At 40.7% G+C, this 23,820-nt stretch overlaps 1 protein-coding gene across 3 annotated transcripts; it reads right to left on the reverse strand.

Moving 5' to 3' along the window:
• Positions 1-4,586: 4,586 nt before the first annotated feature.
• On the reverse strand, positions 4,587-22,979 carry LOC308104548 (GTPase IMAP family member 8-like). 3 transcript variants are annotated; one of them, XM_080454988.1, is made up of 14 exons: positions 22,636-22,979; positions 20,103-20,213; positions 13,281-13,334; positions 12,468-13,184; positions 10,901-11,614; positions 9,738-9,856; positions 7,768-8,422; positions 7,330-7,397; positions 7,145-7,223; positions 6,801-6,859; positions 6,626-6,704; positions 6,153-6,220; positions 5,320-5,497; positions 4,587-4,992 (listed from the first exon to the last, which is right to left on the reverse strand). In XM_080454988.1, exons 2-14 carry the CDS (start codon positions 20,125-20,127, stop codon positions 4,820-4,822), a joined length of 2,988 nt encoding a protein of 995 aa, XP_080311114.1. In that variant the 5' UTR covers positions 20,128-20,213; positions 22,636-22,979; the 3' UTR covers positions 4,587-4,819. The 3 variants fall into 3 exon arrangements, with proteins under 3 accessions (XP_080311114.1, XP_080311115.1, XP_080311116.1); XM_080454989.1 differs by lacking the exons at positions 6,801-6,859; positions 7,145-7,223; XM_080454990.1 differs by lacking the exons at positions 6,626-6,704; positions 6,801-6,859.
• Positions 22,980-23,820: the final 841 nt, after the last annotated feature.

Below are 23,820 nucleotides of genomic sequence, written 5' to 3' on the forward strand. Positions count from 1 at the left end.
TAATACTTGGTGTTGTCAAGTCAAAATAAAAATGAGAAAAAATAAGCAGGTATAATATTTATCTCACTGTGCCACTGAGCAGAAGTTATAGAATGCACAGCTCCCACACAGCAGCACACACTCAAATACGGGAGAGAATATCTACTTAAAACAGAACTATGTAACTTGAACCCGGTTTCCTGCTCTAGTGCTGACATTTTTACCATTGAGCTAATAGAGCCGGCCTGCTTGCACGGGGGATAAATTGAATCTTGACCATCAGGTCAAAATTCCTGTCAGATCCTGTGTCCAGGTGAGACATGACCTTTGACATGATCTAAATGTTTCAATAGAAGAGCAGGGAGACAAACTACAGCCACCCCAATTGTAAGTTATATTGTAACATACTCTAACATACAGATTGGACACAATTACATTTTATTCATTAAAAAAAAGTTACATAGTGAGGCTTTAAGTGGCCAACAGTGACTTCAGTAAGTAAGTATCCGGACTTTCATATCTAACAAAACTAAAACAGAGGATATTCCAAATAAGGGCAAAACAAAGGCAGATAAACAGGACTCTCAAATGCATTCTCAGGACAGACTCACTCTACAGGGAACTACAAACTGACAAGGTTGTCAACAAACACAGGGTTTACGTAGACACAGGGATAACAGGACACAGGTGAACTCAACTGACAATCAACACTGGGATAGGCTGGGGGACTAGGGTGGAAACACTGGGAATCACAGGACTGGTTAGACAAGACAGGTAAGGATAAGCAGACAGGAAACAATTGGAACGATACTACAAAAATAAGATACAGAACAACAAGGCAAAAAGGCAGCAACAGAATAACAGAAATACAAGACTAATACAGAACAACAGAACAGTCCTAATAAGTCCAAGACCATAAGGGCAGTCAAGGTCCAAGGGCTGAGTAAAACAGTCAAAGTCCAAGGCCGGACCGTGACAGAAGGAGGAAGAAGCTTCTTCGACTTATGGAGCGTTGTCCAGGGTGGTTTAGGGTAGTGGTTCTCAAAGTGGGTCCGGGGACCCCCAGGGGTCCTTGGGGGGGTTCCAGGGAGTCCCCAACTAAATTTGTTAAAACAGCATCACAATCATTTTAACCACTTTATCTTATACATTGTCTATTTAAAAATAGCAGATGTGCAAGGTCACAGCGCGGCACTTTGTGCCACGCTGCTATTTTTGACATTTTCTGAAAAATATCGGAAATGTTTGGAAGATTTTGAATTTGTTTTGAATTTCTTAACACACATCTTCTCTTCTGGTGGTACAGGGGTACCGTGTAGGCCAACAACGGACAGGTGGGGGGATGAACAAGAACCAAGGCCTCTGCTGCGATAAAGTCATTTCTCAGAGTATCAGGTGACTGACAACAACTGGACAAAAGAGCTGAGGTGGCAGGACAGCAGTGGTGGAAAAAGTACTCAAATTCTATACTTAAGTAAAAGTACCAATACTGCAATATAAAAATACTCTGTTACAAGTAAGAGTCCGGAATTAGAAATTTACTTGAGTAAAAGTACAAAAGTATTGGCATCAAAATGTACTTAAAGTACCAAAAGTAAAAGTACTAAATATTTGAAAATAGCAGATCTACAAGCTCACAACGTGTCGCATCAGCTTGTAGATCGGCTATTTTCAAATAGCCTAGGTATAAAATAGGGCTAAAGTGGTTAATGTATGTTTCATTATATCATAGTTTATATCTGAAAAGTAACTAGTAACTAAAGTTTTCAAGTATATGTAGTGGAGTAAAAGTACAATATTTGCCTCTGAGATGTAGTGTAGTAGAAGTAAAAGTATTGGAAATTGGAAATACTCAAATAAAGTACAAATACCTCAAAATTGTACTTAAGTACAGTACTTAAGTAAATGTACTTAGTTACTTTCCACCACTGCAGGACAGCAGCGGTGTCATTCGGGGTCCCGGGGGGATGGCAATTGCCATCCCCTAGTGTTCATATTTAACCTCGAATTCTGTTTCTTTTTGACGTATTTTCTCCCACCTCTGAACACTGTCGTTCATCTCAATCCACGTGTCTGCAACATGTGTGTCCCATGTCACATATACTGTAGATGGGTGGCATCTACAGTATATGTGACATGTGATACACATGTTATAGACACGTGTTTTCTTGCCTGCAAACATACATCCATTAGCCACTTCCAAGTACCTGGCAAATCTATTTATTTATTTTATAATAATTATATATATATCCTGTGCACATTTTGCAACAGGTCAAGATGTGACGCATGAGCTTGTGGAGCAGATAGGTTGACAGTAATGGAAATAACGGAAATGACAGCTTTGGGAATGAGAGAAATGCATGCACACACCTAAACCCCAGGCTTTAACTAAAACTAAGACTGTGAGTTTAGTGCGTTCCTGGGCCACTGGTATGCATGTGTTCTGGGCCACTGGTATGCATGTGTCCCTGACTCCCTGAGCAAAACACTTGCTCAAAACAGCTGCCCCACTCACCATGACCATTTGAGCAGCCATCAGCTAAATGAAACTGAAACTGAATTTCCCCCATGGGATTAATAAAGGTCTCTACCTCATGTATGTACAGTACAGCACGTGTTAGAATCCAGGCATCTGTTGCACCTTTACTGTGGAAATTTGAGCCCTGGGGCGTGTGCGTGCGTGCGTGCGTGCGTGCGTGCGTGCGTGCGTGTGTGTGTGTGTGTGTGTGTGTGTGTGTGTGTGTGTGTGTGTGTGTGTGTGTGTGTGTGTGTGTGTGTGTGTGTGTGTGTGTGTGTGCACGTGCGTGTGCGTGTGTGTGTGTGTGTTATTCTAACCCCTGTATGGTAGCCGAAGAACAGGAAACCACATAGGGAAATAACCTGAGGTTTTCAAAAGGCACACTTGGAACTTTAATGTTGTTTTGTTTTTGTTTTTGTTTAAGTAACAAAACAGAAACAAACTTCAACATTTAAAATACATTTTCATGCATACATTTCATGTCAGTGTATATGTACCTAAATACACAATACATGTCAAGTTGTTCAAGGTATCGTCTGACTGAATATGGCTCAACCTCGCCATCTTGAGGTCAAACTATAACATGACTGTAACGTGTCAGCATTTCCTTGATTTAAAACACTGGGACATTAACAGTTCTGTATAATAAGTGTAAAAACTATGTGTAACCTAGTCACCAGGCTAAAAGAGTGAGGTGTGAGCCTGCTGGCTTGACGGGCAGAGCTGGAACAGATGTCCTGACTCCTGACCCTCCCAGTTGTGCACACATCTGTATCTGAAGTGTTAGCAAACAAATGCCATGCTTGAAAACAGTGCTATCAAAGCTACTCATCTAGCAAATACACTATTCCCAACTGTAAACACAACAACAAACATAGCAGCAGTCCCTTGAACTAATTTACAGTCATAGTTAATAATACTATGGTGTTGATGTAGCAGTAAAGCAAATTTCACCTATTGACTTGTCAGGTCCAGGACCTGAGCGCTGCGCCAGATCCGGTGCACCGCCCCGATCCAAACATTTCCTTCTGGCGTGATGGTTCCTTGGGCCGTGGTGGTACTACAGGCTCCACTTGCGGATTGCTTGAATGGCCCTCCTAAAGGCCTCACCGTGGGTTTGTTGGGCTTCTTCCTCACGGAAGACACAGCCTGGGGCGCTAACCCATACTGCTCCTGGGATACCGACCCGTCTACATTCAGTCTCTCCTGTGGTCACCAAACTATTCCTAGTTGTCACATAGTCTATTCCTATGAGCCACTATAAATAGAATAACTAATAAAGAAAAACATCACATGGATGCAACTGGGACGTATCATCAGTGTTGTAGCCTGGGGTCATCGGGTGTTTCGGGTCTCGCAACATACAACATACACCCTCGCCCAGGTGACCCAGCCAGGGTTGATCAAGCCCCGACTTACGTCCCAGTAGCTACCCACGGTCAGTCCAATAGGGAAAGACAGGGCCACTCAGTCCGCTTCTCTGGAAGTACTCTGCTGGGACTCGGGGAGGCATGGCACGTGGAGGGACTAGGCTCTGTGGGTCTGTGGTCTATCAATCATCTGTATGGATAGTAAACATATTTTAGTAAAAGAGATTACTGATTAAGAAAACAATTTTCCAGTATTTTACTTTTACATGAAGCAGTGATTTATTACCTGACAGATGAAACAGAACAGTGTACATTAATATACAGGATGCTGCAAACAACACTGAACATAAAACATAAAACGATACACTTGAGTTTGTACAAAATTATTGTAATAATGTTGAAATACATGTTCTCTTCAATGAAAGCTCACATGGTTGTAAATGTATGTTTTGTAACATGTTCAGAGCCCAACTGATGTGGGATTTCTTTGACCAATAGAGATGTAAGAAATGGACAATTCACCAGCAACCTGTCGTCCTTGACTGAAATATGGAAATATCAACCTTTTATATCAGCTGGATGATATTTCAATCAGGGCCTAGTTTAGATACATGTTCTTATATTATTCTGATACAACAACATATATACATCATAAAATACATTTTTGTACAAAAGAAAAGCTCTTAGTCATCAACAGATAAATGTCATAAACTGCTAAATAAAAATTTACCTAAACCGGTTTAAACGCCAACCAATGTAGATGTTCATATTAATACATAGACAACCATTATCATCTGTACAACTTAAAGTTACGTTTTAGTGAACTGATTTGGATGATTCAGTACATTGAAAATAACAACAATGCCCATCACTAGTTGTGAGCTTGTAGATCTGCTATACTGTCGTGTGACACTGGTGTGGAATAAAGTATAAATCAAGCCAAAAGTTTCATCTATGAAACATCTTCATCTCTCACACTCATAACATCAGTGTCTGCCTGGCTGGGAGCTATAATACGCATGGTGTCATATCCTGAAGAGGGAGCTATTGGTCCAGGATGTCTCTTCAGCCAATCAGAGACCTTGGCAGGTGAACTTTCTGTTTCAAACGGTGTTCCACCACTCACTGGAACAGAAGACAACAAACAGCAAGACATTTACAATGATAATAAAAACACACCTGGATGTGAAAACCCTGCAGCCCAGCACAACATCTCTACATGTCTCTGTTCGTCACATATGAACCATGATATCATTTTGACCTTTGACCTTTTACACCCAAAAGTAATAATCTCGTCAAGGCAGCCTACTGATAATTCCCTCTAAGTTTCATGAAAATCCACTCGTCCAGTCTTGTGATTTTATGCAAGGATGCATGCATGCATGCACATATACCCACACATATTTTAGTAAGTAATTTATGTCCACATAAGAGGATAAAAGTAAGACTCACTACTTGGTTCTTGTGGCTCCATCACCACAGACTTCAACATCCTCTCTATCACCTCCTCCTCTCTCTTCTTCCATTCTTCTTGTGTTAAAAATGTCTTTCCTGTCAGTCTTTCAAGCAGTGTCTTCTGTCGTGTCTCATGTGATGAAGACAAAGGTCCAAAGCGTCCTCTGTAAGAAGACTGACACACAACAGTGTACATTAATACAGGATCCATCAAACGGCATAAAACAATACACTTGAGCTTTACAAATATTGTAATAACGCTGAAATACTGTACATGTGCACTTCAATGAAAGCTCATAGTTCTAAATGTATGAAATGTAGTATGTTTAGCCCAGAGCCTGACTGATGTGCGATTTTTGTGAGCATTATCGACAGGTAAGAGAGGGAAAATTCACTGACAAAATGTCATTCTTGAAAAACGCAAATATCATCCCGATATATCGGCCGGATGGTATATCAATCGTCTGTACTTAAATCTGCTTAAACTTTTATATAAAACGGAAAAAATGGAATGGAAAAATATGATCAAATATATTTTAATTTGTTAACAAAGCTCTCAGTTAACAGATACTTACTGTACATCAATAAACATCACACACATGTTCAACTAAATTTTATGAAATGTTAATAAAGACGTAAGAACCAGGGAGGAAAAGGGAACAAATATTACTGTTTTTACAATGATCATGTATGATGTCAAAATAACATCAACTTTGATACACAATAAATCTGTTACAAGGATCATGTATGATATCAAATAAACGGTAAAGAAATAAAAAATGAACATGAGCGTGATTCATCTATGAAACATCTTCCTCTCTCTCACTTACATCAGTGTCTGCCAGGCTGGAAACTGCACTCATGGTGTCAAATTCTGATGAGCGTGTTCCACCACTCACTGGAACAGAAGACAACAGACAGCAAGACATTTACAATGATAATATGAACCATGATGTCATTTTGACCTTGACCTCTTCCACACAAAGGTTAATCTTTTCATGGCAACCAGCTGATCATTCCCTACAAGTTTAATGAAAATACACCCATCCATTCTTATGTCATTTGTGTATGCTACAGTATGATTGGAAAACCATTCCCAAGTATTGAAAATACTCTATGTGTTTTTTATAAATATTGATTTGATGAAAAGTATTAACGACTTTGTGAGTAAATATTAACTACATTGGATCCATTGAAACACAGGTTCTTTTTTCCATTATTTGAAAAGAACAGTATTGGACAAGACATACAAGGTTTCCACCTGGCAGTGATGATATGCTGTAAACAGGATATTGATACTCACTGCTTGGAGGAATCAGTTCCATGCTGTGCCTTCTCCTGACAGCTGGTAGGGTTGATTCTACTGGCTCCTTCACCACAGACTTAAAATGAAATAAAACATAAAATAAAGAATTAAAATGTGTTCTATTGAAACATCTATGAAAATGCAATGAAACATCTTCATCTCTCTCACTTACATCAGTTTCTGCCAGGCTGGAAACTTCACTCATGGTTCCAACTCCTGTAGAGCCACTCACTGGAACAGAAGACAACAGACACATCGTTCCCTCCAAGTTTTATGAAAATACACCCAACCATTCTTATGTTAATTTGCACGCACACGCACACACACACACACACACACACACACACACACACACACACACACACACACACACACACACACACACACACACACACACAAACTACATTGGATCCATTGAAACACATGTTTTCTTTATTTTATTTTTTTTGTTTAATGAACCTACAAGGTTTCCACCTGACAGTGATGATATGCTGTAAACAAGATATTGATACTCACTGCTTGGAGGAATCAGTTCCATGCTGTTCCTTCTCCTGACAGCAGGCAGGGTTGATTCTACTGGCTCCTTCACCACAGACTTAAAATAAAATGAAATATAAAGTAAATAAATAAGAATTAAAATGTGTGTGATTGATGTAAAACTTAAGTGTAATCTATAAAACAGCTTCATCTCTCACACTTACATCAGCATCAGTCTGGGTAAGAGCTTCACTCATGGTGTCATATGCTGAAGAAAGTGTTCCACCACTCACTGGAACAGAAGACAACAGACAGCAAGACATTTACAATGATAATAAAAACACACCTGGATGTCAAAACCCTGCAGCCCAGCACAACATCTCTACATGTCTCTGTTCCTCACATATGAGCCATGATGCCATTTTGACCTTGACCTCTTACAACGAAAACTTCATCATCTTGCACGCGCACACACGCACGCACGCACATATACGCACGCACGCACGCACGCACGCACACACACACACACACACACACACACACACACACACACACACACACACACACACACACACACACACACACACACACACACACACACACACACACACACACACACACACACACACACACAATGCTGCAGATAGGATATTGATACTCACTGCTTGGAGGAATCAGTTCCATGCTGTTCCTTCTTCTGACAGCTGGCAGGGTTGTTTCTTCTGGTTCCGTCACCACAGACTTCAACATCCTCTCTACGATCTCCTGCTCTCTCTTCTTCCATTGTTCTTCTGTTCTTCCTTTCAATCTTTCCAACAGTGTCATCTGTCTTGAAGGTCCAAAGTGTCCTCTGTTCCTCATCACCATGTCTTCTATTTTCTCCATCAGCTTTTCTACTCTTGAAATGTCCCACTTGTGGAGCTGGAGAACATGGTACCTGTATCCACATTTCTCCAGGATCCACCTCAGAGGTTCCCCTTCAGACTCTATGAACTCCTCAACACATCTCTCTGCCAGCCACCATCCCCGTGTGAACAGAACCAGAGTGTGTCTCCAGACTCCGTCCCCCAGCAGCTCCATGTGTTCCTCCACTGATCTCCTGTCAGCTTCAGAGAAACTGGACCTGACATCAACAGTCAACAGGACAGCATGGGGTTCAGGAGAACACAGAGTCACACCGTGTAGAAGGACGTCTTTGATCTTCTGTGATGGAGGTGTAGTCGACCAGTCTGGACAGTTCACCACACTCACTTTTCTTCCAGCAACTTGTCTCTGTTGTCTGACACATTCTGTCAGTTTAGTCTGAGTTTTAAACTCCTGGAATATGAAGTTCACTGTATGTTAGTCATAATAATCGAAACATTCACTCTATTCTGTCTTCACTGGAGTTCCTCTTCAAGCTTACCAGAAATTAACTAACTGAATGTATCATTCTCCATCACTTTCCCTAACAGTGGCACAGTAATATGGGATTAATATCATGCCATAATCTGACTTCTGAAACTGAAAAAAGCTTTCAAAGCTTTCAAAAGAGTTTGAAAGCTTGATGTACAGGTGTGCATGATGTGCATCAGTCAATTTGACATTCTATCTTCTCCACAAGGGATGTTCTGAGCACTTTATTAAACAGAGAGCATTACTCAACTTTAATTTGTGTAGTTGAGTAGAGGTGTGATCTCCGAGAGCCAGTGAGCCCACCCTGGGGCCACCAATATCACACTCAGCCTCTCTTCCCTCACTCTCGCGAGTGTGGGAACTATAAGGAACAGTGGGGGAAAGGCATACAGCAGTTCACCACTTCTCACTGAGAAGTACAAGCGACATTTTGCGTCATCTTGTGAGGCAAACAGATCTATCTGAGGTCGCCCAAAACGAGCCCAGATCAGTTCTGCTATGTCCGGGTGAAGTGACCGTTCCCCGTAATGGCACACTCCCCTGGACAGCAGTTCTGGATCCCAGCCACATGCGATGCTCTGAGAGACAGCAATCGTGGTTCGCTCCAGATAAGCAGTCTGTGTGCCAATTCGTGCAGCACACGGGACCTCGTGCCTCCCTGCTTATTGATGTAGGGGGTACCGAGCCAAATGATTGATAGATAGGAACCAAATGGGACCTTATGGCCGGGTCTGTAACTCAGAGAGTTAAATGAACACTGTTGATTTTACTGTGTAGATGGGGTTCCAGAGATATTAAAATGCCATCAAACGGGTGACAGTGGTCTAATGCATATCAATTTGTGGCTCCTTGAAGTTAAAATGGTTGAGAATCACTGCTATAATAATCTTGCTTCTGGGGGTCCCTGCCATATCTTTTCAAATGGGGGTCTGCACACTAATATGTATCGTTTTGGGGGTCCTTGACATGAAAAAGTTTGAGAACCACCGAGCTAACACACAGTCATGGTTTGCATTAAAGATTACAGACATGCTGAGAATCTACATGTGTTGGATGAAATGAACATCTGTCCATCTGTGTGTTTTGATCACTGACAGTTCATTGATCACATGATCAATAAACATTCATGTCAGCAGATACTTTTACATTATCTTCAGAAAAAATTGATCACTTTACTGTTTACTTACTTTGAGTGAAGTCATTCATTATAACATAACATTGATATAATATTACTCACCTTGACTGGAGTTCGTTTAAACACAGCCTCCTGCAGTATGACATCTCCAGCTCTACCTCTCTCATTCTGCTCTCCACCAACCAACATCACCTTCACATCTGGTAGACTCTGATGTTCTCCTGACACACACACACACACACACACACACACACACACACAGACAGACAGACAGACAGACAGACAGACAGACAGACAGACAGACAGACAGACAGACAGACAGACAGACAGACAGACAGACAGACAGACAGACACACACACACACACACACTACATTAGTTCACTTAACACTTATTCAGGATTGGATTCAGAGATCGAGATACATTAATTAGTAAAATTACCCATTATGCAAAAAAGCCTATATCAGAATAATAAATATTTGTTTATTGCATTATAATTATTGATGCTTTAATGTCTGTCTGGTAAAGGAGGAGATTATTTTAACTACTTTAATACTGCTACCCCTCATCATTATACTGTAGTCCTACCTTATCTTAATCTAATAATGCTCCTATTGCTTATCATGTATTATTTATCTCAATTTGCATACAGTACTTGAGTAAATGTACTTAATAACTTTCGACCATTCGTTATAACAGGGGTCAACGTTTTTTCCAGGCCAAGGACCCCTTGTATTAGGGACCCCCAATACATTTTCATTAGATTTCTTTGATAGCTTCTAAGATTAGTTTGACAGCACTAGCATCAATGTTGTGTAAATAAATGTTTGTTTATACATTATCTTATCTATTGTTGGATTCATGTTAATGTGTATTTTTAGACATTTAACCACTTAAACCCTCAATACTGAGTAAACCTGTGTGACTCTGTACTTCTCCCCCCCCTCTGTCTACACCAAACCTCTTTGTCGATGTAATGTTCCCCTCAGAATATGCTAGGGTTCAAGTGGTTAATGTCAAAAAAAGTTCCAATCACAGAAAGATTTCGCGGCCCCCCTGTAGTAACTCTGAGGAACCGCCAGGGGTCAAGGACAGGACAGAGAGGCAGACTGACACACACACACACACACACACACACACACACACACACACACACACACACACACACACACACACACACACACACACACACACACACACACACACACACACACACACACACACACACACACACACACACACACACACACACATGATAAACATCACCTTCAAACAGAGCATTCAGAGCAGTTCTTTGTCTCTGTGTCTTGGTCATGAATGTGTGGACATGTTCCTCTGTGATCTTCTTCCTCTCTGACAACATCTCTGAAACATCTCCATCATCTTCATAGTGTCCACCTCTGTTTCCTGTCACCATCTCCTCTATCTTCCGCAGCAACTCTGTGACCTGAGTGTCATCTGTCTTCTGATTGTTGAAGACATGATACCTGTTCCCACATTTGTCAACAAGCCAGCGGAGGTCTTCTCCTTCAGCCTCAATGTGCTGCTCAATGCTTGTGTCTCCCAGACAGTCTCCATAGTTGAACAGTACTATAGCATGACTCCACACGCTCTGTGACAGAAGTGTCATGTGTTCCTCTAATGCTACTCTCTGTGCTTTGGTGAATGCTCTATGAAGAGGAACCGTCACAAGAACAGCATGTGGTCCAAGAGGACAGAGATACACACTGTTCTGGATCTCCAGTTCGTCCATCTCTGAGGTGCCCTGTAGTGGACTGTTGTAGTACCAGCCTGGTGAGTCCACCACTGTCACATGTCTCCCTGCTACTTCACCATGTCTCACCTCACACTGCACTGACCTTTGACCTCTCTGACCTCTCTGATTAACTTTAAAACCACTTCCTCCCAGAATGGTGTTTCCTGCTGAACTCTTCCCAGAATACTGCCTTCCCAACAACACAATCCTGAGGTCAGTCAGTCCTGTCAGAGAAAATATTGTTTACTTTCACTTTGACAGCTTCTTATTTAACCACTTAAGACATATAATTATTTCATAATTCATCACACGACAAATAGTGAAAATAGCAGATCTACAAGCTCACAACACAATGTGTTGTGTTGTGAGCTTGTAGTTTTGTTTGGAAATTTCCACCTACAGTATAACAACATGCTCACATTAGGCATGCCAGGATTGATATATGATTAAGAAACAAGACTACAATGTCCAGGTCTATATGTTGTTCTTAATATCTAATCTAAATTGCAAAAAATAAAGATTATTAACAGCAGAAAGGTGTGTTCAGAACAAATGTCCTCCAGGAGACATCATAGAATTAATAATAATGTGCATTACTACCTAGACTAGACTCATGTAACAATATGTGTGTGTGTGTGTGTGTGTGTGTGTGTGTGTGTGTGTGTGTGTGTGTGTGTGTGTGTGTGTGTGTGTGTGTGTGTGTGTGTGTGTGTGTGTGTGTGTGTGTGTGTGTGTGTGTGTGTGTGTGTGTGTGTGTGTGTGTGTGTGTGTGCGTGCGCGCGTGCGTCCGTGCGTGCGTGCGTGTGTCTGTCTGTGTCTGTGTCTGTGTGTGTGTGTCACAATAACGTAATGTAATTATAAAAATTCTCAGACAGAATTAACCACTTTCATTGCGTTGCGATGCGACGTGTTGTGAGCTGTTGACAGACAGACAGACAGACAGACAGACAGACAGACACAGACAGACAGACAGACAGACAGACAGACAGACAGACAGACAGACAGACAGACATGAATTCATAAACCTCCTGGCAGAGATTAATGAAATATACATTTCTAAAGTAAAACAAAGCATACCAGTATCTTTTGGAAGTCCAGTTGTTTGCTTCTGAGCGTCTGCCCTCCTTTGTTCTGCTCTTCTGCTGATAGTTCTCTCCATTTCCTTCAGTTCCTCTGAGACGTGTTTCTCTAACTCATAGTGACAACCATTACTAGTCACCATCTGATCTATCTTCTCTATCAGCTCTGTGACCTGACTTCTATCTCCTCTGTCACTAATGTTAAGAACATGGAAGCGGCCTTCACATTTCTCTGTAAGATATCTTAAGCTATGGCTAGATCTAATAAGATCTTTCACAGGACTCATTTTGTTTTTATCAGCCACAGTGAACACCACAATAGTGTGTCGCCACACTCGGTCACTGAGGAGAAGACTCAAATGCTCCTCTACTGACATCGCTGTCCCTTCATATGTGTTGTCCAATGGCATCACTAGGACAAAGGCATCGGGTCCTGGAGGACACAGATTCACACTCTGTTGGATTTCTAACTGAGTCCGTTTCGGGGTCAGATCTAGGGGATGAGTAGACCTCCATCCTGGAGTGTCAACCACAGTGACCTTTCTACCAGACACTTCCTCTTGTCTCATGACACTCTTGACTGTTCTTCTGTTTGTTTCAAAGACATGTCTGCCCAGGATGATGTTTCCTACTGAACTCTTTCCACTGGGTTTACCTCCATATCCTGGTTCCCCGAACAGAACAATTCTCAGTTCTGTCGGGTCGCTGTTCTTCCCTGATTGGGAAAATAAATAAATAATATTCATAAAGATAACAGATGTGACTAAATCAGTATCAGTTTGCTGGATTCATGTGTTTTAATAGAACTCACCTCTGATGGAAGCTGAGGTTCCACTGGCCATCCTGTCTACAGCTGTTGTTTGAACTGTAAAACAGTAACATACAGTAAGTCACACTAATCTGCTGTTATTATAGTTTTGTTGTCATTACTGTTATATCACACAGTTGACAATATAATGAATACTATTTGACCAGTGGTTCTCAAAGTGAGGACCAGGGAGTCAGGGACCCTCTGGGTTCCTTGAGGGGGTTCCAAATGGACTCTTACAGGTCTGTAACACTGAGGGCCCTATTATGCGTGACTTAAATCCACGTCTTAGGCGGAAATTAGGTGATAACGCCACCATCTTATGAGCAATCCCTATTATGCAAGGTGCACTGAACGTAAAGAATATGACTCGCCAGCATATTTTAGGCATGGGGGAGTGTTCATATGTTAAAGGTAGGGTAGGTGGGGTCGCGAGTCAATGGCCGCATTATTTTGGGGTCCCGGGCTGAAAAGTTTGGGAACCCATGCACGGAATCTGACTTCCAGCTGAAACAGTGTGTCTTGAATAAGACTTAATAGAGCATTTTCAGCCAATTGATCTCTATATGTACAAGTACTATGTCTTGTGAAATGTATTATTAATTAATTATCCAGTCTTGGGTGTGAGAGCTCATTAATCAGGTGTTCTTCTAGTAGAAACTACCACCACACTAACTGGTACAGGTGTAGGTAAAGCTCATCAAGATTTCACCCTGATTGGGAACATGGGCTGGTCTTTGTTTGAAAATCATATCTTTTGCATACTCATTTTCAGCAACCGAGTCTTCAGCAACTTCAGCTACTAAATGTTCATTGAATGATTGATTCAATGGCGGCCGGGAGGTTTTTCGGCTGAGTGGGCTTTAACTCTTTGAGCTTAAAAGTGAAATAAGTGTAGTTGAATAACTAAGCACTTCACTAGATCTGAAGGAGAAATATGGGCGATAAAAACAAAGTAAAAGGAAGCGCAAGTGGTAATCACATTGGAACGAGATCAAGTAATACTACGGAGAATGGCGTGGGGGAGAAGTCACTGGTCGGCTGTGGAGCACAGGTGGACAGTGCCTGCCAACTTTGCCAAACCCCCACAGGTGGACAGGACAAAAAGTCACTGATCTGTAAACGATGTAAGAAAAACTACTGCATAACGTGCTTAAAGAAGGATGAAATGGAGTATGCGATCCTGCAGAAACAAGACACAGGCATAATGTGGTTTTGTCTACATTGTGAAGAAAGCGTGGAAAAGAGCATTGCGGTGGAACAAATGATGGAAGAGAAATGCCAACTAATTACTCAACAGCTCGAGGAGCGGCTGCGGGAGTTGGAGTCGAAGTTGGAGAAGAGAGTTCTTGATATCATTCAGGAGCGACTGAAAGACGAGGAAAAGGCCACGCCAAGCTGGGCTGATATTGTGAAAAATGCCGACCCAAAGGAAAAATCACTTGCCTTTAACAGTGTCCTGACAGAGATCGACGAGCGCAAATCAAGGGAAAGAAATATCGTGGTGTTTGGTATAAAGGAGCAAAGCCTGGAGGACAGCGGAGAAGAGCGACAACAAAAAGATATGGAAGTTGTAAGGGACGTATTCAAAACTTGCAAAGTCCGTATGAATGCAGATTCATTTGCGAGAGTGATACGGCTTGGTAAACACAACAGCGGAGGCACGGAGGACCCAGAACGATCCGGGAGACCCGTTCTGGTCACGCTGCAGAGCATGGAACTAAAAACCAACTTGTTCAGGAAGATCTCCGCGTTACATCAAACGGAGAAGTATCAAAACATAAGAATTGCAAATGACCTTACAAGGACCGAGAGAGAGAAAGAGAAGGAGCTGTATGAAGAGGCGAAGGAAAAGACGCGAAAATCATCTGGGGAATACACTTACAAAGTCCGGGGCCCCCCCTGGGCTAGAAGAGTGGTGAGAATCCCCAAGACGGATTGACTTGATCATGAACATGAACTTGCACCCCAGACACATCAGGACGGTAAATTTCCCCCCTTAGAAAGTATCTTGGGTTTATATACAAATGCGGACCAACTCCATAACAAAATGCATGAATTTACTGCTCGTTTGAAAGTGCTCCCACTTATTCATATTATTGGTATTACTGAAGTTAAACCAAAAAAATCTAAGCACAGAATGAATCCAGTGGATTTTAATTTGGATGACGTAGAAGGTTATAATATTTTTTTCCAAGAATATTGACAATGACGTAGGTAGAGGATTGCTGCTTTATATTCATAGGTCATTAGAAGCCAAGGAAGTTGCATTAGTGACAGAGTTCCAAGAGAATATTTTTGTGGAGATAAAATGTAACAACAAAGAGTCTATGCTTGTGGGTTTAATCTATAGGTCACCTTCTGACAGTGGTACAGAGACTAATAACGAAAATCTTTTGGTTTTAATGGAGGAAGTGTCATCTAGAAGGTATTTACATGAATTATTTATGGGAGATTTTAATTTGCCAAATATAGATTGGAATTTACTTGATGCAAAGGGAGATGGAGCTACACTAGACAATGCGTTTTTGGACTGTGTTCAGAATGCATTGTTGTTTCAACATGTTCTGGAACCAACAAGGTGGAGAGGGTGTGACACACCACATGTGTTGGATCTTATATTCACAAATGAGGAAAATTTGGTTGAGGATGTTCAATATCTAGGCCCATTAGGTAAAAGCGATCACTGTGTTTTGCTGTTTAAGGTCATATGTTGTACAAAAATTAGGAAAAACGAAAAAATAAGAAAAAACTACAATAAGGGGAATTTTGAGGCAGCAATTAGAGAATTGGAAATATTTGATTGGAAAAAGTATTTCTCTGACTATGATGTAGACAACAAATGGAGATTATTAAAGTTGAAGTTGAAAGAAATAGAGGATAAATATGTGCCAAATATCAAGAGCAGGCCATTGAATAGGAAGCACAACTTTCCCTTAGACAGTATTACAAAAACAAAAATTAATGAAAAAAACTCTCTGGCAAGAAAGGCTATAAAAAGTAAAGACCCAGAGGTACAAAAAGAATATCGGAGAGTTAGAAATTGTGTGAGATCGAGAACCCGGAATCTAAGAAATCTATATGAAGAAGACTTAGCAAGACAATCTAAACACAAACCAAAAGTTATTTGGGATTACATTAACAAAAGGACAAAAATTAAAACAGCAGTAGGAGATCTATATGTTAACCAGGAAAACAAGAACTCCCTCAAAACAGAGAAGGACTCTGAAAAAGCTGAAATACTCTCAGATTATTTTAGCAGTGTATTTGTGAATGAACCTGAAGGGCATGTGATACCTGAACTGCCAAGAGTGGAAGTTCAGCACACAGAATGTCTTATAATAACCACTGAGGACACACAAAAACTGCTACAGAGCATGAACATTTACAAATCTCCAGGGCCTGATGCAATACATCCTAGGATTGTAAAGGAACTAGCTAGTGTGATTGCTGAACCAGTAACGATGCTATTTAATAACACTTTGGAGGAAGCAACTGTACCTTGTGGTTGGAAAGAGGCACAAATCAGTGCAATTTTCAAAAAAGGAAGTAAGGCAATAGCAGGGAATTACAGACCTGTTAGTCTGACATCTGTGTTATGTAAAACAATGGAAAAATTAATTAGGGCACACATTGTAGATCATATGAAGTCCAATAAGCTCTTAAGTAACAAACAGTATGGTTTTATATCTGGAAGATCGACCACACTCCAACTTCTCACGGTCCTTGATAAATGGTCAGCAGCTTTAGATAGAGGAGAGTCAGTTGATTGCATATATATGGACTTCCAAAAAGCTTTTGATAAAGTTCCCCATAAGAGATTAATATTAAAATTAAGGTCCTATTGCATAGATGACAGAGTTATCAGTTGGATACAAGATTTTCTTAGTAACAGGAAACAGCAGGTGGTGGTTAATGGAGCCATTTCAGATTGGAAGGCAGTGACCTCTGGAGTCCCACAGGGATCCGTATTAGGCCCTGTGCTTTTTGTTATTTACATAAATGATTTACCAAGTGTGATACAATCTGATGCCTACCTTTTTGCGGATGACACGAAAATATTTAGAATTATTACCAAGGACACTGACATAGCTCAACTTCAAGCAGATCTCCAGAGTACTAGCAACTGGTGTGATAGGTGGCTATTGAAATTAAATCCAGACAAATGTAAACAATTACACATAGGGAAAACAAGTGCCAACTTGGCCACCTATACAGTTGGAGAGTTGGTGATTCATCAAACAGAGGAAGAAAAGGACATAGGAGTTGTCGTTGACAATTCGTTAGAATTTCAAACACACATCTCTGAAAAAGTAAAAAAAGCGAATTCCATGTTGGCGATAATCAGAAGAACTTTTTTAAATTTACGCAAATAATTATTTATACCATTATATAAATCCTTGGTGAGGTCTCATCTGGAATTTGCAAGCTCAGTCTGGTGTCCTTACAAAATCAAATATATAGAGAAAATTGAGAAGGTTCAGAGAAGGGCTACTAAATTAATTCCAGGTCTGAAAGAAATGGCATATGAAGAAAGGTTAAGACATTTACAGTTACCAACGTTAGTATATAGGAGACACAGAGGAGATATGATTGAGGTCTATAAACTTGTTCACCAGATATATGACTTCACAGCCGAGCCTGTTGTCCACTTCTGGGACAATAGGTACGAGTTGAGAGGGAATTCCCTAAAATTGCTACCACTAAACTGTAACTCTGAAAAGAGAAAGAATTTCTTTACAATTCGAGCTGTAAGAACATGGAACAAACTTCCAGAGGAAGTGGTCCAGGCTCCTTCCGTTAATACCTTCAAGAATAGACTTGACAAATTCTGGTCATCAAAAGACTTTCTGTACAATTATAGGGCTGGCTTGTAACTCATAGACTGGTTAACCAACAGATTTTATTTTTATTTTTTTATGTGAAAATGAAATTATGTGTGTACCGTATATATAGTGGGGGACTGTATGTGGGGTGGGGTGGGGTGGGTTGAAGGGTAGTACATTGTGAATTGTGAATGTCGCAATTTTAAAAGAAATATTTGTATTGTGTTGAGTCTGGCGTAGAGGATTGCATCCTGTGCCAGAAAATTTTCAATACATTTCAATAAATTTCAATAACCATAATGCCATTATAAACTACTACAAGTCGCACTGTTTCAGCTGGAAGTGAGATTCCCCATTCTAGTGAATGCAGCAGCCTAGAGGGCGGAGCCAAAAGTACACCGTGCGTATGTCACTGATCACATGACCTCAATCAATTCTCCTGTTCTAGGCAACATAGAAGGGGGGAGACTTTTTCTTATTTCCACACAACAGCTCTAAGGTGTATTAAAAACATAGTTCAATGTTGAAAATGAGTGGTATTCCCCTTTAAGTGCAAAAATAAATGTTTGATTGTAAGGACACCCGCAGTTTAATTAAGCAGTACTCATTCAATTCTGAACGATCATTATAATTTAAAGTTCTCTAAAATCTGTGAAGCGTCTATGATCATGCGATCATGATCCCCATCCACATCAAATAATATCAAGCGAAAAGGAAACATTGGGCGCGCAGAGTGCCTGGATATAGTCAGCAAGAGCTTCACATTTAACTATAGCTGTACTCAGTCAATTCAGATCCGATTGTTAAAATTTAAAGTTCTCTGTTACTTCATCAACATGTTAATTCACTGCAGATTTCACCAACCATTAGTTAATAAAATAAGTACCTAAACCATAAACATAACTAATAACAAAACTGTAATAGTGACAGTCAGTACACATTCCTCACTGTCTGTCATTTACTCCACATAAAAACATAGATTGTGCATTAAGTTCACCCATTCGCACACATATTCATATACACCGATGGCGGAGGAAACCATGCAAGGCACCAACCTGCTCATCGGGAGCAATTAGGGGTTCAGCATCTTGCTCAAGGACACTTCGACACTAACTCTTCTGGGGGAGCCCGGAATCGAACTGGAAACCTCACCGCTTCCATCCGGCCACTCTACCGGCCACTCTACCCCTGAGCTACTGCCGCCCCCATACAAACATGAACCAGCTGGAATTTAATCACTGGACACAGATCACACTGAAATGTGAACAGATCGGACCTACCACCAGGTGTGACTTGCCTAAAAAACCCAGGGCCCCGCCCCTCACACACAGTGATGTGCATTCCCATCTCGTCAAGCTAAGCTTAGAAGCTAAGTTAGCTACATTGAATCATGTTGATGTTTTTGAATCACATATACATTTATCAATTCAAGGACTACAGTATGATACCATTTAATTATGTTAACATATTAAGTTATGTTATAAGTGATATCGCCACCCATCAGTATGCAACTCAGACGGCAGCTCACTCGGTTGTGCCTCACAGGCCTCAAGGCCTCAATGTCTGCCTTGTTGTTCTAACCTCACCATGTCACCGCACCATGTCAGGCTTTCTGCAGTGTTGTGGAAAGACTAGTTTCTATTTAGTGTTCAGTGTTCTGATCCGGTCTAGAGCCCGCCTACTGTATCCTGTAATTTGCACACACACATACAGTACATGCATCACCGTTTCCCTATCCGTTCTACAGACCCAGAGTGGATCAGCTCCCTGCAGAGCAAACTGATCCCAGTCTACATTGTTCAGTATCACACACTGCCACACCATCCCAGTGAAACACCTGATATATATATTATTTGTCTGCAGAAACTGCTTTCAATAGACTACATTTGTATTTAATGAAGACATTTTAAAATATTTCATCAACATCATCTTTACTACTTAATGTACAGTACATACAGTTCAATGTAACATGTGTTAGATTTTCTGGTTCAGTCCTTACCTGTCAATGAGTTCTGTCTGTCCATGATTGTTGTCTGTAGTTTGAGATTTAGTCTAGTTGTTTTGTAGATGAACTGTTAGTCACACAGCATCAGATACAAGTTTCTATTTCCTGTTCAGAAAAGGGTGGCGAGAGAGAGAGAGAGAGAAGGAGAGAGAGAGAGAGATATGGTAACCACATCCTGCACTACATCCTACACACACACACACACACACACAGTGTGTGTGTGTGTGTGTGTGTGTGTGTGTGTGTGTGTGTGTGTGTGTGTGTGTGTGTGTGTGTGTGTGTGTGTGTGTGTGTGTGTGTGTGTGTGTGTGTGTGTGTGTGTGTGTGTGTGTGTGTGTGTGTGTCGTCATTGAAATAGTACTGCCCCTGTGAAAAAATCCCCACTACAATACTGGTTGTGATATAGAACTATACAGAGACGACATAGATGTGATTATTCTTAGTTCATAAATTATTATTATACAGAACCACACCAATCAGATTGATCACGTTTGATAGAAGTAGACAATACGTCAAAGTGGTTACATTTAGAACAGAGATTAAACCTTCCATGATATAGACATATATTATTTAATACTTTCACTGTTTTATCATTTTTAATCTAGCACTTATCTTTTATTGTTGGTTCCTTCCTTTTCTTTAAGTAAAGTGACTTTGGGTACTTAGAAAAGCGCTATATAAATCTGAGCTATTATTATTATTGTCAACTCCTTCCATGTTGCTCAAGAAGCTCAAGAAGTTTATCAATAGCAATATGAATATCAGTTTATTATTATTAACCTAATAGCATGTGTATTTTACTTATGTAGATCATAAAATATGTTTACCCTAGGCCTGAGATGTGGAAACTAAACTACTTATAATATTCATAAACTGTATCATATTTATAATGAACACATTTGCTTGTAACATACAGTCGGGCCTATAGGTCAGATGTAAAAATTCATCAGCATGTTAAGTTCACCTTCCTGCAGATTGCACCAACCAACAGTACTTAATGAAATAAGTACATAAACCATAAACATAACTAATAACAAAACTGTTACAGTGATAGTCAGTGCACATTCCTCACTGTCTGTCATTATGTAATAACGATGCATCTCTGACTCTCACTCAGGTGTGCGACATAATCCTCAAAGCCTCACTGTCGAACGTACGTCCAGTCGTGAAAGTTACATCATACAAAGGTTTATTATAGAAGAAAAGTTCACAGCATCAGAAGATGAGCAGGCAGCGTAAGCAGCTAGTATGTGGTCCAAAATCTCTCCTCTCTCCTCCGGTGTGACTCTTATATATCGTTTTCAGGGGCTCTACTGTATGTCCCCCTCCTTCCTGACTTGGGGCACCTCCCTATCTCCCCCTTCTCTGAGGGGTCATGCGTCATTATTTCACAACATTTGTTCTTTCCTATCTCTCAGTGGACTACAGAGGGAACATAACATATTTGTGTTCCCATTTTGCCAATATGTCAAAGAGATTAGCCTGACATCAAACCCACCTTTCCCCCAGATTCACCCCCTCCTTCTCTATTAATTACATTCATTCTAATGTGGGCTCTGAAAATGTCCTCGGTAGGACCTCTGGTGCTCCTCTCCAACCCTTTCCTCACTCTCTCCCTTCCCTGTCCTGCGAGAGCGATTAGCGTGTTCTCTCTCTATCTAGGAATGTTGAGCTGTCTTCCAGATGTTTGCTGTGTCTCTCTGCAATACTTGATGTTCTTTCTATCTTTACTGTCTTTACCCTTACAGCCGGGGAAGCCTCTGCGCTGTTAACCCTTAATTGTGACAAGAAACAAACCATCATGACACCATTTAATCGTGTGTTTAGTGTAAGCTTGATTCATTCTTTGTCTATGGTGTCACGTATAAAAAAAAGCTGATCTACAAGCTCATATGGTGTCTCATGTATTTCGACATGCAACACCATCATACAACAGAGCATAAATAATGCATTAGTTAATATGCTTTTGCAGTTAATTGTGTGTATGTGCTCTGTTGATCCTGTTGACATACAGGTTAATATAGTTATTGTGCTGTTGGCTGCAAGACAGTTTACCAGTCAGTCAGTCAGTGGGGGAGGGGGGGGGGGGGGGGACTTTTATAAGCCCACAGCCCAGGGGGTCATTGACTCATCATCTGTCTATGGGTGTCACCAGGCTTTCCATAGTACCTGTTTCTATTTATTAGAATATACTAGAAACCACAGTAGAGCCCGCCTACTGTATCTGGTAATTTGCGCAAGCACACACACACACACACACACACACACACACACACACACACACACACACACACACACACACACACACACACACACACACACACACACACACACACACACACACACACACACACACTACATGCTGCACCGTTTCTGTATGAACTATAGACTCACTGCTTTCAAACTGCTTTCAATAGACTTTACATTTGTATCTAATAAAGACATTTCTAAAGATTGTATCAGCATCATCTTCATATACAGTTCTATTCTATGTAGCATGTGTTTGATTTTCTGGTTCAGTCCTTACCTGTCAATGACTCCTGTCTCTCAACGATCCTTGTCTGTAGATTGAGATTTAGTCTAGTTGTTTTGTAGATGAACTGTAGTCACACAGCATCAGATACAAGTTTCCATTTCTTGTTCAGAAAAAGTGGTTTGGAGGTTGGGCGGCCTGGGCGGTGAGAGAGCAAGAGTGAGAGCGAGAGCGAGAGAGAGATATGGTAACCTATGCTGCACTGCTGATGTTCAAGTTGCAAAGACAAAAATTTCAAAAAATGATATGATGAAATTATGTTTTTCTTAGGGGAAAGAAATCTAAACAAAAAATTGTATGATGAAACGATGTTCTTCCCCTGTCTAACTGTCTGTAGATGAACTGTAGTCACACAGCATCTAAACAAACAAAAAAGGCATGGGTTTCCGGGCTACACAGCATCAGATACAAGTTTCTATTTCCTGTTCAGAAAAAGTGGTTGGGAGGTTGGGCGGCTGGGGCGGTGAGATAAGACTACAGTACAGATCAGGAGAGTAAGTTGTCTTTTTTTTTTTTGTCTATGTCCGACGCATATGACTCAGGGTTCCTTTTACTGGTGTTTATTCTTTTCAAAACATCGTAGAACTGACAATACATACAGAAAAGACAAAAAACTAAACATCAACTTGGGCATTCTGACATTCACAATAATATACATGACTTTCACATTAAGACTCACAACAATTATGACCACTTTGCCTGCTTGCACACGAATGGGGGGGGGGGGTCAACTTGGATACTTCAGTCTTTCTGCAAAACCTTTGCTTTTCTCTTCTTTACATTCTTTTATTTCACTTTACTTTCTTCTATTTAATTTCTTTCTTTCTGTTAAACTCTCCTTCTCTCCTCCTGCTCTCCCATAGTGGAATGAGAATGCTGCTCTCCTCTCCAGCCGCTCCAGCACAACAGGTGTCACAAACATACTTGAAAAACACAGATGTGACTGACAAATGACCTAATTGGAAACTTACAACACATAGAACACACTTTTTTTTAGAGCCCCCCCAATGTCACTAGAAGGACAAATACACAAAATAAAACAATGACCTGATGCCAGCAGTAACATAGGGTTTGAAATTGCAGGGTGACTCTGCAGCTCCATTCCATCTACAAGGCCTCATAATTTCAACTTCATAGTTCATTAAATTGCAATGACAGTTTTTTATACTAAGGATGAAA

This window comes from Gymnoscopelus braueri, assembly GCF_963280865.1.
Source record: "Gymnoscopelus braueri genome assembly, chromosome: 17".
Lineage (NCBI taxonomy): Eukaryota > Metazoa > Chordata > Actinopteri > Myctophiformes > Myctophidae > Gymnoscopelus > Gymnoscopelus braueri.